Here is a 16,786-nt window from a genome sequence, read left to right as displayed (position 1 = left end):
TTGGCAGAGAAGTGGGGGAAATTTTACATATGGGAGACAATATTCCACAACACAAGCTCTGCAGGAAAAACCATTGAGATGAAGATACAGTGTGTATGAAAGAACTAGAGAAGCAGGCAGATATACAGAAACTGTGCAATGAACTAGAGGTATGTTAAGAAAATGGCAAGGCACACCAGGATTGTAATCACGGCAGGGAAGAAGCTAACTGTCGCGGTTTTGGCTGTATTGGTCAAGCAGAACGACAGATGGCCCTCCCCTCCCTCTCTCCTCAGAGAGGAGAGGAAGAGATAAGGAGATTTACGAGTTTAGAAAAAGAACTAAACTACTTTAATGAAAATAATAATAAATAAGGAAATAGTAAATAATAATAGAATAATAAAAATTTAAAAAAAGGTATACACTATATACAAAACTGTACCCAGCTCCCAGGATGACGATCGCATCACCAGCAGACACAGGGAGAGTCCCAGACTGGAGTCAGCGACGGACAGGAGCTGAATTCTGGAACTAGAGTCAGGAATGCTCCAATCGGTATCAAAGGCAGACGAACAGACACAGTCCTCCTCAGACGTCGGCCATTGAAGAAGGAGAGCAAGCCCCTTGCCCGTTTGATCCCTCAGCTTTTATACTGAGCGTGATGCATATGGGACGGAATACCCTGTTGGTCAGTTTTGGGTCACCTGTCCTGTCCGCTCCTCCCCATAGGCGTGAACCCTCAGCGCTTCTCTGCTTCCGACCCTCTAACAGGGCAGATAGCGAGGTTAGCTGACCTTGTCTGTTATAGCAATGAGTGTAAGCAAGAGCCTCTGTGCATACCATTCCTTGGTATAATCAGGCCTTATCACTCCGAAAGTGAACAGTTTCTGAACAATATGCTGTTAATTTCAGGCTTTAGTCAGTTAGAAGAGGCCCAGCTAAAAAGTAAAATTACAAATCAGAAAATTTGTTCTGTTTCACCTCAAACCAGGACACTAACACAAGGAAGAACCACCGCAGTGTTTGGGGGGCATCTGAGCTGCTCTGGTGAGGCACTGAGGAAATGAAAGCAACCTTTTGCGAAGTGTACAAGTAGCACCAGAAAACCCGAAAGATTCAAGACACTCTGTGAACACTACAAGTAAATTGTTGCTTTACAACAAATGCTGAACAGCTAAGTGAAAACTGTTACAAGTTCAAAACTTCTGGCACTGAACTTCTGAAGAGATAATGTGATGACTGGGCTTTCAGCATGCTTATGAAAAGAGTGCCCAGGTGCCATGGACAAATACATATGCACAGCCCTGAAACAAATCAAACAGTTTAGTTTATGCACAGGACAAGACGGAGTCCAACCTTCCTGTTAGGAGATGTTACTGCCACGTGTTCAGGATCGCGTGGGGAGGAATGCCCCACACAGCAAAAGACTGCCGACTGCCAGGCGGACTTCCTAAGGGGCAAAAGGAAATGTAGCAAAAGTGCATATATGGTATGGGTGAGTGCTGAGCAGTACTCATGAACCACCACCAGATTTATAATCACTGCCATTGGTTTGTCTGTGGTAAGTATACAATGAACAAACCTAGAAATAGTGAAACTTCTGGTAACCAGTGCATAGGGATGTTCCTGTCATAAGACCTTCTTGCTTGTTAACCCAATTGTGACCTTATGTGTACATATTTTAGATAAGATAAAGGTAAACGGAGTATAAAGGAGGAGGTGTAGATGAAAAGGGATAAATAGGAAAAAGTAGTGGTAAAAAATGAGAGAATGGCTTTATTACCTTTAGCAGAGACTAATAAAGTATTAGCCAGAGTCATAGGAAGTTCAGAGATAAATACTTTAAGCAGAACGTTAAAAGATTTAGGTAAGAGAGACTTTCAGGCCAAAACAAAGAAGGATGTTTGTCTAGAAATAAGAGGTGAAAGCATTCCTTTGTACCCGTATTCTGGTGACACTTGCCTATTAGGAGCTGTACTTCCTTCAGGAAATAGGGAAAAGAAATGTTGTATAACTGCCAAGCAGTTTGGTAATTCCTGTGACAGTGAGAACAATCTCAGTTTGAGTGTTTTAAGTCTGAAATTACTCATCTTGGAAAGGTGGGGCCACAACACTGAACTGGAGGAGGGCAGCATTATCAGATACGCAGGCCAACGTGCAAAACTGCCCAAACTTTCAAGTGACAACCAGCTTCATTGGACTGTCTACAAGGTTGTGCCAGTAGGACACTAACCATACAACACTAACAAAACCTATGCTGATACCAGACTTTTTAAATGGAATGGAAACCAAGTGGATGGAACTGAAGGAGCCATTTGGACACAACTTGCAGGGATGCTATCATGAGGTACGGACAATTACAGACTACATTTAATCTTTGGCACTCAAAAGTACTTTCTGGTTCCTGGCACATACCTTGTCATTGTACAGACTCTGACCATCCTTTCTGTGGCGTACTTTTCACTGGGAAGAAATTTGGTGTGTGATTTTCCCAGCCTGCCTGATCAAAGATCCAGAATTTACTCGTACACTGAGGAATATTTTCGATTCACGGCTGAGATAGCCCCAAACAGCACCTCTACACCTAGAATTTATGTACTATAAATGTACCTGAAAACAGCAAAGTGTGAGATTCTGGGAAATGAAAATTTGTGAAACGCATAGCTATGGCCTAAAAGTAAAATCTATTGTACTACGATATACATAAAATATGGCAGCATACATCAGAGGCCTGAATATTAATGGTAGAAGGAAGTAGTGCTCTCTTCTTCCTCGCTGCATGAGGAAACACAGCGAGTTCAGTAAGAACAGCTTGGGGAAAGCCAAAACAAAAATATACCATAACAATGGAATTATTATGTGCTGCAATGGATAGTTATGTACATGCAAGATTTAGACAAGAGAAACAAACAGAAAACAGAACAATAGGGGGTGAAAACTCCCTTGATTTTACTGCCAGTAAACTATCATGGGAAGCAGCAGTGTTAATTCACATTAGAAAGGCTTGTGTCTTCCAGAGTTTGCTTTTTGTAACCCAGTTTCCTTGAACCTGTGAAATGTGCAAAATGTTTGCTGGTTTTTTTACTAGTCTCCATGGCAGAAATCTTAGGGTGTGGTACATAACATTTTTTACTCCATTTTCCTCAAAAAAATACACCTCACAGATCTGCAATTGGGTGTGATTGTACAGTGGCAGCAAAAGATTATTCACAAAAACTAGAGAGACTGAAATAAAAGTCTGATAAGAAAAAAAAAAGCTAAGCAGCAAAGTAGTTTTAGCTGGATGTCTTTATTCAGCCTCTTCAAAGCAAAGACATTTAACTATTACTGATGAAATAAAGTATATGCTAATACTAACCTAATTTGGGCATTGATTTTGTGACTATAACAAGTAACAAAACGAGATATAATTGGGGGACACAATGGAAAAAAGAAATGGATCCAGTCTGTGTTCACATGTCTTCATTAGACCTCTTCTCCAGATGAAAAGGATGATCTGCTTTGCTGTAGTTACAGACTTTGGTAAGAGTGTTGTGCATGTCTAAGAAAGGTATCTGCCATTCTGTCCTAGGCCTTTCTTTTTCTCCAGTCTTTCTTCTTCAGGTGGTACAAGATTGTAATAAATTGAATGAAAACTGTTGGTTGCATTTTCAAATTTCTGTACCCATAATTCTGCTTGATGACAGTTGTATGTCACACCGGTATGTGAGCATCTGGTAAGCGTCCTAGCAGACATTTCAGTACTGGGGTAAACTTCACGTAAATGATGACATCTCCTTGTGGGAGTGCCGTATCACTTAGATACTGGATACTTCAGTGTGATGGCCTGATTACGATGAAGACGAATCACAGAATCAGTCACTAGATAGAAGAGATTGACAAATGCAGTTTGACTTGACAGTGTACGTGGCTGCATACTTGCTGAGTACATGACCTTGAGCCCCACAGGTAAGGAATGAAACCCACTACCATTCCAGGAACATCTTTATGGAGGGAATGAGTATCACACCACCAAACATAACTCCTACTCATCTCTGAAAGTAAACCCATGATAAGTAAAATTACAAGCTATATCAACCCACTGTATTATTCCTTTTATTATTGAGCAATAGCTTCCATTTCTTGCTAAAATTATGAGGTTCACCTGTAGGTAAAGACTCTTAAAATCTGCTGTAGCTCATGGCAAGCAGCAGTGCAAGCAGCAGTGCATTTTTTCAAAGAGATGCTGGGCAAGGATTGAGAAAAAATGAAAATAATCTGACTTGAAGCAATAGGTGTGCTAATTGCATTGTTCACCCCTCCCTGTTGACACACAAACTAGATGGAGGCAATCTGAAGGCAGCAGGGAGGAGGAGATACAGTAGCAAGATGGCTGGTCCCACGCCGGTGTGATGGAGCTTGAGACTGGATGAGCTCCTGCAGGGGCCCATTGGAGAGAGACTAAGGGGTGTAGAGGAGTGGAGATGGAGACAAAACAAAGATGTCCCAACAGCATTGATGAACAACACACCACCAGCACTCCAGTGCCCAGCAAACAGCACAAGGAGCCTGGACTCACCTACAGCCTCATGCAAGACCTGATCAAATCTAACTTGCCAGCAGCTCTGCTTGTCTGCAGCTGGTGTAGAGCTAATTGAACGTACCCTGTAGGTGCTGCTAATAAAGTCAGAGTCCAGGTGCCTGCTGACAGTGTCTCCCTGTAGTGGGGCTGCCAAGTGTCATAGCTATTCCACGCTCTCTGTGGGGAGTCTCTCATTCAGCTGTAAAATCCAGCTGGTGAGCAGACCAAAAGCATTCCTCTTAGTCAGCTGCTATAACCGTGAGTGGCAGAGGCCCTCTGTCGGCATGCAACACCCTCTGCGATCTTAACGGTGCTAATCGGTAAATGAAACAAACGCCCAGCTACCTTTGCTGGTCTGATTGAGCTATGAGAACGAAAAGCTATAAGCAACAAAACCAAACAGATTAATAAAGCCAATGAATCTGCGGGAACAAGGGACTATTTCTGAAGATCAGCCTACCACAGGTCTTAGCTTTAAGTCGGTGTTGTTAGTTGAAATGTTTGAGACCGGTTTTGTGAGAGCATATTTCAGAATCAAAAGCTTGATGAAAAACGGGCAAGTCCAATAACAGGTTTGAGACCGTTTCCCCTGTTCATGTAGTGTGAGGTTATGATAGGTTTTAGAGTCTCCGGTAAGTTCACTAACATGTAACAAACAGTGAACGATGAAGCAGGTTTCAGAAAGAAATCCTAAAAATGTCTGTTAATTTCAATATGTAGACTGTTTAGGAATTATACATTGAAAAATTAATTTGATACAATACCTTTTTTTGAGAATTATAAGAATTCATGATAAAAGCGCAGGCTTTTTGGCAGCAAAGTTTGGTAGCAATTAGGAGTGTGATTTAGGTGTAGGGGAAACATTTTTAAAAGCAGCTCTTTCCCCAGACTGTATAGGGGGTCTAATGTAGTCCACCAAGTAACGTAGTGTGAACATACCCTTAGAATACCCTACAGTGGCCATCAATTTTGATGCTGAGACTCCAGCCCTTAAAGAGCTCAATGCAACAGCTGATTGGGAAAGGAAGAGAAAAATCTGTTATTCCTGTGGAATGAAGATCTTGATTACTCCCTCATGCAAAGAAAGGTTGACAAGGAAAACAAGCTGAGCCTTTCACTTTTTACTGTATCCCCCCACATCTGAGATGTAACTCAGAAGCTGTGATTTCCTTGACTTCCGTTAAGGAATGGCAGCATCCAAAGCAAGACATGTCCATTGGGCTTTTGGCATTTTAAAATTTTCTAAGGATACTGAGGACTGAGTGCAGAAAAGACGTCCCTTTAGTGCCTTCACTAGGCTGATAGGATGAGATACTCCAGAACCCTCCAAAGAGATGTCAAGGAGAGACAGTGGGTTGCACTTTATTAGTTATCTTCTCAGGGTTCCTCTCTCAGGGGTTCTCAGGCATCTGATAAGGCACCATCTCTTGCTTTCTACCTTTCCTACCTCCTGTGTGGCTTCTTTGATATCTAAGAAGGATCTAAAAAGCTGCTCACGGTGCAGATTCAGTTTAACTCTAAAAGTCACAGGAATCAGCCACAAGGAAATAAATTGGTAAAACATCAGATTTTATCAGCCTTTTCTGAAGCTTAATTCCAGAAAGTAACAATGTTGTTTTAAAAGAAGGTCAGACTCACTATATGGACTAAGTTAGAATCTCATGAGGGATTAAAAGAAAAAACACAGTCCAAAAGGTCAGGTTAGAGAAAAATAGAATCAAATCTCCTAAAATAAAAGGACTGCAACTCAGTCAGGACTGCCAACAGAAAGTGCAGGTAATTCTGAATAAAAATGTAAGCTTTATTCAAAAGCTCCACTTTTTGTTCAGGTACAAAAAACATAAAAGAAACTTAATGATCAAGAAATGTAAAGGGATGAACCTCATGTAAACTGTTCTTGATTCAAAGAGGTTAGCTAAATGAAAAAGAGAGTGCAACAACATAAAAACCTTTTTCTAAAACTACAGCTGTGGGTTCTGAAACCTTGAGTTCAGCTCCTAGGAGGATCCTCTGCAATTTCAACATCTCTGCACATCTTACAGAATTAGAAAAGTAACATCTGATGACCCATTTTTAGAAAAAAGAGAACCACTCCTTGATTTTTTTTTTTAAATAAAAACAGATTTGTTTGCTAGAATTTTTCAAACTGATACATCCTTCTTCATGCAGGAAGAGGTGGTTTTGAGCTTCTTCTCGTGACTGACAAATTGGTTTAGCGTTACTCTAGCATTAATCCAAGCCATCACTTGCACCATAAGATATATGGTAAGTCATCTCTGCTTCTTTTTTTTTGTTCTTTTTTTTTACTAGTTGCTTAGGTAGTCTAATGCCTGAGGTGAAAAATACTTGTGTAATCTTGCCAGTGCACTCATCTTTAAAAACCACCCTGGGGAAATGCATAGGATATGTTAAATGGAATACACTACTTTTAAATGACAGAACCACTAGAAGACTTGAGCAGAGGATCAAGGTAAGCAAAGCAATAAATCTCTAGAGATTGATCTGAGTGAGAAATATAATGGAATATGCCTCTGATTTTTTCTCTGAAGATGATATATAATGATGGAAATCTGGATTTAAAAACTGCTACTGCAAAGACATAACTGCTCATTTGAGTGAAGAGTACTTATTCTCACAGGATGACTACAGAAAATCTGATATTGTATTTTAAACACTCTGTCTCATCAAACCTGTTTACATGCAGCATAGCATAGCATTTTATCTGTTTACTACACCTTTTTAATTGTTACCATTTTATAGAACTGTGCAAATGAACTGAAACTCACTTTAATAAAATCTCTGCCCCTTTAGAAACAGAGCTCTGATCTCAAACTCAGCATGAAACAGTGACATGAGATTGCTCAGCTTTTCTCTTGAAAACTGCATGACTGCTAGTCTCAACCAGAGCAACAGAATTTGTACAGCAGATTGCAGATTTCTAGAAATACTGTATGTATCTAAATTGTATTCAAAATAATATAGACCTCATTTTGAAATATCCTTTCTTCAGAGATCTTCCAGGATTATCTTTGGGTTTTTTTTCCTAATGATGAGGAAACACAAGTCCAATCAGATATCTCTTATGAGGCAAACAACCCAGGTCGATTAACCCAGTGAAGCATTCTAGCCAGTGGCCAACACTGTTTCCTAAAACAGTGAGATTACACGATAAAGCACAAACACTCTTACAGTTCCTTTTTCTGGTTTCCAAATTAGTACCTGTAGTTTCCATTGTCAGCATGTGCTGGATACTATACACAAGTCAGGGTAGTAAGTACTTTTGCAGAGAGAGGCTTCTGAAGCAAAGGCTAAGCTAGAGGAATGGGGCTCAGTTACCGGAAGGAACCACTCAGAGGGGAGACCACAATTTAAGCATGCAAAAAGGGCTGAAAGGAAGAATATGCAGGGAAGATGCATCTGTCATTACAAGAAGGCAGAGGAAAAGCAGGGAAGGCACTGAGAGAGCAGTGAGCAGGAAGAAGGAACCGTCGTGAAAAGAATTACCGCCACAATACTGAGGCAGCATTTTGAGGTAAAACAGAACCAACTTTCTGTTCAGTAATTCCACTTTTCAGTTAAGCTTCTTCTAATTAACTGAACTCTCTGAAATTAATGGCATATTTTTCTAACAGTATCCGCTTCCAGAGTGATAAGTCATGATTGTTTATAATTTATACCAAGGAATGGTATGCAGAGAGGCTCTTGTTCATGTTTATTGCTGTAACTACGAAGGTCAGCTAACTTTATTATATGCCCCGTTGGAGGGTCAGAAATGAAAAAGTGTAGAGGGGTCACACCTGCAGGGAGGAGAGGACAGGACAGGTGACCCAAATGGTGTTTTCCATGCCCTCTGCCTCATGCTCAGTATAAAGACTGAGGGATCAAAGGGTCAGCCTCTTTCTTCAGTGGCCAACGTCCGAGGCGGACTCCGTTTGCCTTTGATCCCAATCTGTGCATTCCTGAATCCAGTTCCTGAGTTCAGCTTCTGTCTGTCCCTGAGTCCAGTCTGGGACTTTCCCAGTGCCTGCTGCTGACATGATCATCATCCTGGGAGCTTGATACTGGTTTTGTATCTATGTATATATTTCATTATTTTAATTTTTTGAAATTATTATCTTTTGTTTTCATTATTTTATTATTAATATTTCATTAAAGAGGTTTAGTTTCTTTTAGACTCAAAAGTCTTTTTCTCTCTCATCCTTCTCTCCCTGAAGGGAGATGCTCTCCCGTCTCTGAAGGGGAAAGAAGTATAAGAGAGCATCTGTCTGCCCAGCCCAAACCATGACAGAAACAATATTTGCATGAATCCTATCAATCACATACTCATAAAATCCCACTCTGGGTTTATGACCCAGGTGTTTTTTTCATACCAATGTTTATGCATAAGTATCATGCAGGTGCAAAATGATCAAGAAAGGATGTGATGCGTCTGGCACTGTGTTGCAGCCAGTTCCTCATCCCGTAATCCCAGTATACAGCATGGCTGACTGACACATCAGAAATAGGGATGTTTAGCTATATGCACTACAAGGGACTTGTGCTGTCAGGCATGCAACATAGATCTAGCAGATCTAGCTGAAGGGAATATTAAATATTTGCGTACTGCCCAGGTCATTTTCATGTTTTGAAAAAACAAAAAGAAGTTAATGTTTTGAACCAAATAGTGTTTTATAAAGGTCCTATTTTTTTCTAAAAGAGTTGCTGAAAATACCTAAGAAATATAAACCGTTAGATACTTTAAAATCAACTTATTTACTGCTAATAACACCTGAGCCACAGCCACTTCCCTTACCAAAAAAACCCCATAATCTCAGCTCAGTATTGTAATAACTATGTAGTTAGTGCAGCAGCGGAAAAAAAACTTTCACAGAGATAGACAGATCTTCCTGAAAGTCAACCTTTGAGGAGTTTGACCGCACTTATTTTCCACCCAATAAATTGTATCTAGGCAAAGATGAGACCCAAACTGTTAAAACTTGCCAATTTTCTGTTATAGCTTGTTTTCCAGAAGAAAACTTAATGCCATACTCAACATGCCGAAGTAATCATCTCATTTTGATATTGTTAGGAGCAGGACTGACAGCTAGACTCAGGAAGAACCTGGTGAAGGGGTGGGAAAAATGTTGCAAAAGCAGCATCTCTTTTTGTTTACAAGGTGTATATTTTGCTCCAATAAGGCTTCCTCCTTTTTGGGCAGATTCAAATCTGCACTACGCAGCACAAGAATCTCCAACAGGAGCTGGCAGCTCAGGAGAGATCCCCTTTATTAAGGTCACTGGAAAGTGGTCAAAGAAATAGCAAACAGTCCCTTCCCCAAAAACTCAGCATAGGTTTAGCTAAATTAACCACTTTGACACAAATTAAAATAAATACGTTAGCATTTTGAGTGATCTGTGCTTACAGCAGAAAATAGTCCTTTCACCTGAACAGTTTTGTCTAGAGAGACAAAAAACAGACAGTTCAGGGATTTCACATGCTACAGCTCAGAATGGACCACAATGAGCTTCTACAAAAAAGCAGAGCTGCCCCAGTGTCACTCCAGCCATGGGCTGAGTTTCTTCAGTTACATTTAGTCTTGCAGAACTCAAGTGCAGAGAGAACAAAGTGGTGGTTTTGAGAACGCAGTCTCTGCAAAAGACCTCTGCAATCACACAGGGTAGACCTTGCCATTGAAAAAGCGCACGGCAGGGCAGTAAGAGGAAAGGAGCAAACATTGCTGCACTGTGAGAGTGGCCAGGGATCACAGAGGGAGTTGGGACACTCCGTTGCCTTTGTCAAGAGAACAGGCATCAAGTTGCCAGGAAAATGCAGATTTCAAAACCGTCAACCTGCTATGAACGGCCACCAATCTCCCATGAAGTGCCTGACAAAAGGCAGGCACGATCACGCAGGAAGAAAGAGCAGCCCTTGCACCAGACAGCAAATAGCTCTATTTGAGTGGCTACCAAACACATTGATTTCACTTCCCCACTAAGCGACCAGGAAGCACACTTGGGCCCTCTGACACCCATCTGCACAAATTCCTCTTCCTGGCTACTCACAGGACACGAAGGAATTCTTCCATTTCCCCGGGGGGTCTGTGAGAAGACAGAGCTCCTCGACTTCTCAGAGACCAAATTACAGAAAACTATGCTTCTGCATCTGGATCACAGTCCTGCCAGGGACTTGGGAAAGGGGGAGGGTCTGGCAAAATTAAAGGGCTGACATCAAAGTAGCAAGCCCTTATCTGCCCCCACCATAACAAAACTCGCGTGAGGGCTTTCACAGCTCTGCTGCACACTTACCTCCCAGGCTGTGACTCCTTCTTGCAAGGGAAGCCCTGTCCCTCCAACAGTCCCCAAACCAAAACTGGAGGGACAGGGAGTTTGGGTAACCCTTGCACTTCCTCAGGTTCTATGTCACCTCACTGGAAGCACTGACTAACAAAGGATGAAGGACAATATCAAACAACCGCTACACATGGAGAACCGTTAGTGCACACTCATAGCGATGGCCATATTTGCCTCCTGCCTTTGTGCCCTCTCCAAGACACTGAGCCAATCTCAACTTTCGAGTTCCTAAATCACGGCTGCTAAACAGCTACTGAAACAAGGAATCAAAACTTCTTTCATCCCTGAGCACTGGGGAGGTTTTTCAATTGACAGGAAGATGCCACAACAGATAAAGGTGTCAACAGACACAGATACATGCCACGCTGATAGCAACTGCCACCCCTTATGCCATTTGCCAAGGTCTTTGCCTGTCTGTTCTTTCTACAGGACCGCGCAGCATTTTCATTCCAGAGCCGCCCAAGACCTGCACGCTTCCATGGCCTACGCCTGACCCAGACTCTGTGAAGGACACAACATTTGCCATTTTAACCCAGACCAACGCTGCCAACTTGCTGCTCTGCAACACCCAGGACAGCAGGTCCACCAGGTGCGTACGTTTACTACTGTGCAAAGGTCATTTCTACACCTGATTCCCACAGGCATTAAGGCTCCCAAGAAGTCATGAACAACCTGAACAAGCAGCACTCAGTGTGTTTTACCCAGGTCACAGCGCCTTTGCAGGCACTGCTTTACACCTTGCCGATGCCCGGTCCTCCCTGGGCGAGGGCTACAGTACAGGCTGGCACCATGAGGAGGTGGCCAGGTCCTAAGGAGAAGCACGGCTACGCTCTGCATGCCAGCTGCTGGGCTTCCCTGTTGCTGCCTTGCTGGCTTGCTCTACCCCTTTGGAAAGCCACTGCTGACCACAACAACCCCAAACTCCCCACTGCTTGGATTAAATTCATCATTCCTCTGCTCCCGGTTGGGTCAGGCAGCTGGCAGGCTCTACTGAGGAGGAAAAACGCACCACAGAGCGTACACATAGGAAATGACACGCCGTGCACTTCCAACATGCAGCAACGTGACTTCACAGGTATATAGATGGGCTTCCTGGGAGCTCCGCAAGTTCGTTTGGCTTCCGTACCTTGACGTAGCAATGCTGATGTGCTCAACAGCAAAATGCATTCCAGAAGAGGACATCAATGTGTTTCATTCCCCTCACTGCCAAGCTTGGAGTTTCCTCTAGTTTAACATCTTTTTCTTCATTTCCAGAACAACACACCATGGAAAACCAAACCATGGACTTAGCCGACTGGTCACTGACGACAGAATTTGACTACAGTGATTCAACGCCATGCCCAGGAACTGAGGAAAAGCACTTTGCAGCAAAACTTTTGCCACCGCTTTATTCTTTGGTGGTGATATTTGGCTTCATAGGCAACATGCTCGTTGTCCTTATCCTAGTAAAGTACAAGAGACTGAGGAGTATGACTGACATCTACCTGCTCAATTTGGCAATTTCTGATTTGCTGTTTATATTTTCTCTCCCTTTTTGGGCTTATTATGCTGTTCATGACTGGATTTTTGGGGATGTGCTTTGTAGAATTCTCTCAGGTGTCTACCTCCTTGGCTTCTACAGCGGCATCTTCTTCATAATCCTATTGACCCTAGACAGGTATCTGGCCATAGTGCATGCGGTGTTTGCTTTAAAAGCTAGGACAGTTACCTATGGCATCCTCACCAGCGCTGTCACTTGGGCTGTTGCCATTTTTGCTTCTGTTCCTGGGACAGTATTTCACAAAACTCAAAAGGAAAATTCACGTTATACTTGCAGTGCTCATTATCCATCAGAGCAGAGAAATGTATGGAAGCAATTCCTGACCTTAAAAATGAACATCCTGGGACTTATTATTCCAATGGTAATTATGATCTGCAGCTACACACAAATTATAAAGACATTACTGCAATGTAGGAATGAGAAGAAACATAAAGCAGTCAGGCTTATTTTTATCATCATGATTGTCTACTTTTTGTTCTGGGCACCATATAACATTTGCATTCTCTTGCGTGATTTTCAGGGCATGTTTTCCATCACTACTTGTGAAGGCAGTGGTCAACTGCACAAAGCAACCCAAGTGACAGAAACAATCTCAATGATCCACTGTTGTATCAACCCTGTAATTTATGCCTTTGCTGGAGAAAAATTTAGGAAGTATCTTCATAGCTTTTTCCGAAAGCAGATTGCATTCCACTTCTCTAAATACTGTCCCGTTTTCTATGTTGACACAGCTGAACGGGCTAGCTCCACCTACACACAATCTACTGGAGAACAAGAAGTTTCTGCTGCATTGTAAATTGTGTCTAGCGAAAAAGTGGAATTGACTTTTGTGAAATCAAGTCTGTCATGAAAGCCTGTAGAATCTGTCCTGGATACTGGCTCTAAGGCAGCTGCAGAAGATCACAGAACACATATAAACCAAAGCTTGTATTTGCTGATACATTTGGGTATTTGTACATAAACGAAAAGGATGTATCAAATTAGCTACCTAGACATGGTAACACGGGATTCTGTAGGGAAAAACAGTGTTCTCTTTTTTTTGTGAATGTAAATGCATAGTTTTGTACTACAGGGCTCAAAAGCACACAAAGGCTGAGGGCCTAAGCTAGCAGGCTCATAAACTGATTTTTTGAAGTGAACTAGAGGTTAGAAATTTACGCTGGTTCTTTGGAAACATTTCTTGACTGTACCTTACACAAGATATCTCACTCATTTAAACTCTGTCTCAGTCACATCTTTTACTAGTCTGGTTGTGTATCTCTGTAAATAATGCTAAACTACTGAGGTCCGTGATACAGAATCTTTACAAGTGGCATAGGAAAATTTTATTCATTTAGAAGAGACTCTGACATTTCAACGTGTATTTCCCTTTCCGTATGGTTAAGTACCAACCTCTTGTATCTTTCTCATAATAGTTTTAACTACTAGGTGCTGATATCTAAGTGACTTGCGAGTTTCATACTTCAGAAGGCTCTCTTTTAATCAACTGCTGTTTTATATGCCACTCATACTAAAAAGCTAATATAACAAATTATCATTGATCAGAAAATCAATGCGTTTAGAATATTTTAAAAATAAAGTATTGCACACAGAGCTTTAACCAGGTTAGATCAAATGTGGACAACGAGTCAACAGGGTTTTAGCTTTTTAGTGCGGTGATTTTGCTTGCCATTTTTCTAGCCTACATAAGAGAAAAACTTTAAATATGAAATGAATGCAGCTGTAATGGCTGCAAAACCACAACAGCATTAGAGGTGTGAAAATGATCTCTGAACATGATTGACTCCGATGTTTTTAGAGATAAACATATGCTATAAACACTTAAGTTATCAAAATATATGAATACGGAAACATATTCACTGCTCTACAGAGTCAAGGACACAGAGTATCTCTTTTTTGTTTTAGAAGCAGGTATCATTTGTGGGCTATAACAATGGGTTTTTTTCTGAAACTTAGGAGTTTTACAGAGAGAGAAGCTTCCATAATTAGTCAAGTGGTCAAATGACTGGGCTTCCCCTTAAAGCTCAGATCCCACAAAACACTTGAACACAAAGAAGAGATTAAATAAATATGGGGATACTCATGTGCTTAAGATCATACCATAATCAACCTATTAATTGATTTAGGCCAAGTTGTCCTTTCTAACACTTCTTATACTTTCCCTAGGACATACAGTTTTAGATAACTCTGGAGACAGGAAATTAAAAGTGAATACTTTGATTGCTATTCTTATCCAGCAGGGCGATTTCTGTTTCCCAACTCCTCTAGATAGCCTTTTAAATAATACTTTCAAAGAAGCAAATGTTTCAAATAGCCCCAAAGAGATTTTACATTGCCAAGGGCTTGTGAAAGCAGGAAGTGAAATAGGGAAATCTTTGCCTATCAAACCACTTGTTTTAAGTTATTCAGTTTTGTCATATTAAGCACCACTTTTGGACTACATCCACATGGGAAGTATAACAAAAGTATACTACACCTTCAAATTTACAAGATTTTCAGCTGCATACTCTTTTTTAAGACTCTGTGCATCGGTTACTTTCTGGACTTTGTATATGCTTTTAAAACACGTAACTATATCAGTATAAGCAGAAATTGTGTAATTTCAGCATAAACCAACAAATATATGCATTTTTTTTTTAAAGAGATAGAAAGCTACAGGCAGTAACTTCTGGATAGGCTGGCTTTTTGTTTTTCCTTCTAGAATACATTTATGAAAATATTTTTATATTTTAGTCTGCTCTTGACAAGAACTTTCTTTTGGCCCCTAAGACGCCTCACCTTAAGTTACTTTCTCTGGAGAGCATCAAGGTGTGTATCTCGACGAGCCCTGCAGGAGCAAAGTACAACAACCAAGTGTGCACAACCACACCGACAAGCTTTCTGAGAGACTTGTCAAAAAGCAGCCCCAATCCTCTGCGGTGTTCTCTTCTACAGCATGGATCTTTCCAAGTGACAAGCAGCTTCTGAAGGGAAGAGGTGGAACTTAGAGATTGGTGGCCCAGTGGATGAGCAGCTTACCAGGAGTTTCTATCACTTCACCGAGAAGGAAACACGCTTCAGCAAATGCCAACATCTCAGATGTCAGCTACTGTAGTGAACTGTGATCCACATTCAAGGAGATAACAGAAAACATAGTATGTGGTAGCACTGCTGGTGCATTCAACTAAGGACTCTGCCAATAGATTGTAATAATATTTTGTATTATACAAACCATTAAAGTTGGTTAACTTTTGTGTGTTAGACTTCTTGATTTTTTCCCCTTCCACACCCTTTTTTTTCTTAGAATAGCCCATAAGAATGAAAAAAGAAGGGAAATTCCTCTTCATAACAGGTTGCTATCATGCTGAAAGAGCAGGCAGGACAAATTCAGGGTTTTACAAGTGGACTAAGAACCAATATCATTAAATAACACTGGACCATCAGAATAACTCCAACATTCTTAACTGCTTGTCACTAATAATCTAATAATAAATATGCTACTTTGGTTATTAAATTTGTTTTCGTTTATTTTTACAAATGGGAAGAACACTATCTCACACAATTGATTCTGATCCTAGAAGATTAATTTTAAGTGTTTAAAAAAAAAATAAGCATACAAAATTTTTAGTGTGGGATCTGCCCTAGTGACCGAAGAGCTAACAATTACAGTACACTTGTACACACATTTCTTTTCAGTTCATAAGATTATGGTGCCATCATGTGGTCACACTGTAAGGTTTCATGCTACCACACATTCACTACCCCGGGAACGCTTCTGCTGCTTTCCCATTTTGAAACACTTCTTTTTCTAAAAGCATCTTCTATCAAAGTGACTACTCCCAGTACGGGCAGCATCAATATTATGCAATCAGCAGCAAGCCTTGGAAAACAGTCACAGCCACTAAGAATGGAGGTCCATTGAATGAGTGGGCATGGTCATCTTTTAATGATTCAGGAAGATGTAACAGTGTGATATGGGAGAAGGCAAGCTTATTTTCATTCCTGCACAAGTTTTGCATGCACTCATCTGGATTCCAGCCATCTGCTCTGGAAGGGGAGCATTTGATAGCTTCCTGTGCATAGCCTGGAAGTTACAAGAAAAAAATACATTCCCTACAGTATTTCCTTTGGAAAGGCAATAAGGATTGAAACTTGGATGGAAATGGGATGCTCACACTTCCAACCTCTCCCAGACCCTGTCAGCTGTGATACTCCCCGTTATCACCCCCCAGCAGAAGCTGGCAGCACCAAATACCCCAAGCCGATTCCAAGTAAGCCCCCTTAATGGGCTTCAGGGTTTTTTGGAGAGTAGGTGCCAGCTGCTTGGGGGGATGCCGGGACTAGGGAAACAGCCTTTTTTGCTGCTTCCTACGGCGGCAACAATTCCCAGAGCGCAGA

General features: G+C 41.3%; 1 protein-coding gene and 1 long non-coding RNA gene across 5 annotated transcripts in view; one reads left to right on the top strand and one right to left on the bottom strand.

The window, feature by feature from the left end:
* Window positions 1-602, bottom strand: part of LOC141738970 (uncharacterized) — a 36,688-nt gene extending 36,086 nt beyond the window's left edge. Inside the window, exon 1 of the long non-coding RNA XR_012585545.1 lies at window positions 422-602. This is a non-coding gene — a long non-coding RNA (uncharacterized LOC141738970). The remainder of the gene's footprint in view (window positions 1-421) is intronic.
* Window positions 603-6,695: 6,093 nt separating this feature from the next.
* LOC141738967 (C-C chemokine receptor type 5-like) lies at window positions 6,696-15,893 on the top strand. Of its 4 annotated transcripts, XM_074575204.1 has the most exons (4): window positions 6,696-6,805; window positions 6,904-7,010; window positions 11,299-11,458; window positions 12,124-15,893. In XM_074575204.1, exon 4 carries the CDS (start codon window positions 12,135-12,137, stop codon window positions 13,203-13,205), a length of 1,071 nt encoding a protein of 356 aa, XP_074431305.1. In that variant the 5' UTR covers window positions 6,696-6,805; window positions 6,904-7,010; window positions 11,299-11,458; window positions 12,124-12,134; the 3' UTR covers window positions 13,206-15,893. The 4 variants fall into 4 exon arrangements, with proteins under 4 accessions (XP_074431305.1, XP_074431303.1, XP_074431302.1 ...); XM_074575202.1 differs by having other exon boundaries at window positions 6,702-7,010; XM_074575201.1 differs by lacking the exon at window positions 6,904-7,010 and having other exon boundaries at window positions 6,705-6,805.
* Window positions 15,894-16,786: the final 893 nt, after the last annotated feature.

Source organism: Larus michahellis, chromosome 2 (genome assembly GCF_964199755.1).
Source record: "Larus michahellis chromosome 2, bLarMic1.1, whole genome shotgun sequence".
In the NCBI taxonomy this organism is placed as follows: Eukaryota; Metazoa; Chordata; class Aves; order Charadriiformes; family Laridae; genus Larus; species Larus michahellis.
The sequence above is the reverse complement of the archived record's forward strand: the minus strand, read 5'-3'. Positions and strand labels throughout refer to the sequence as shown.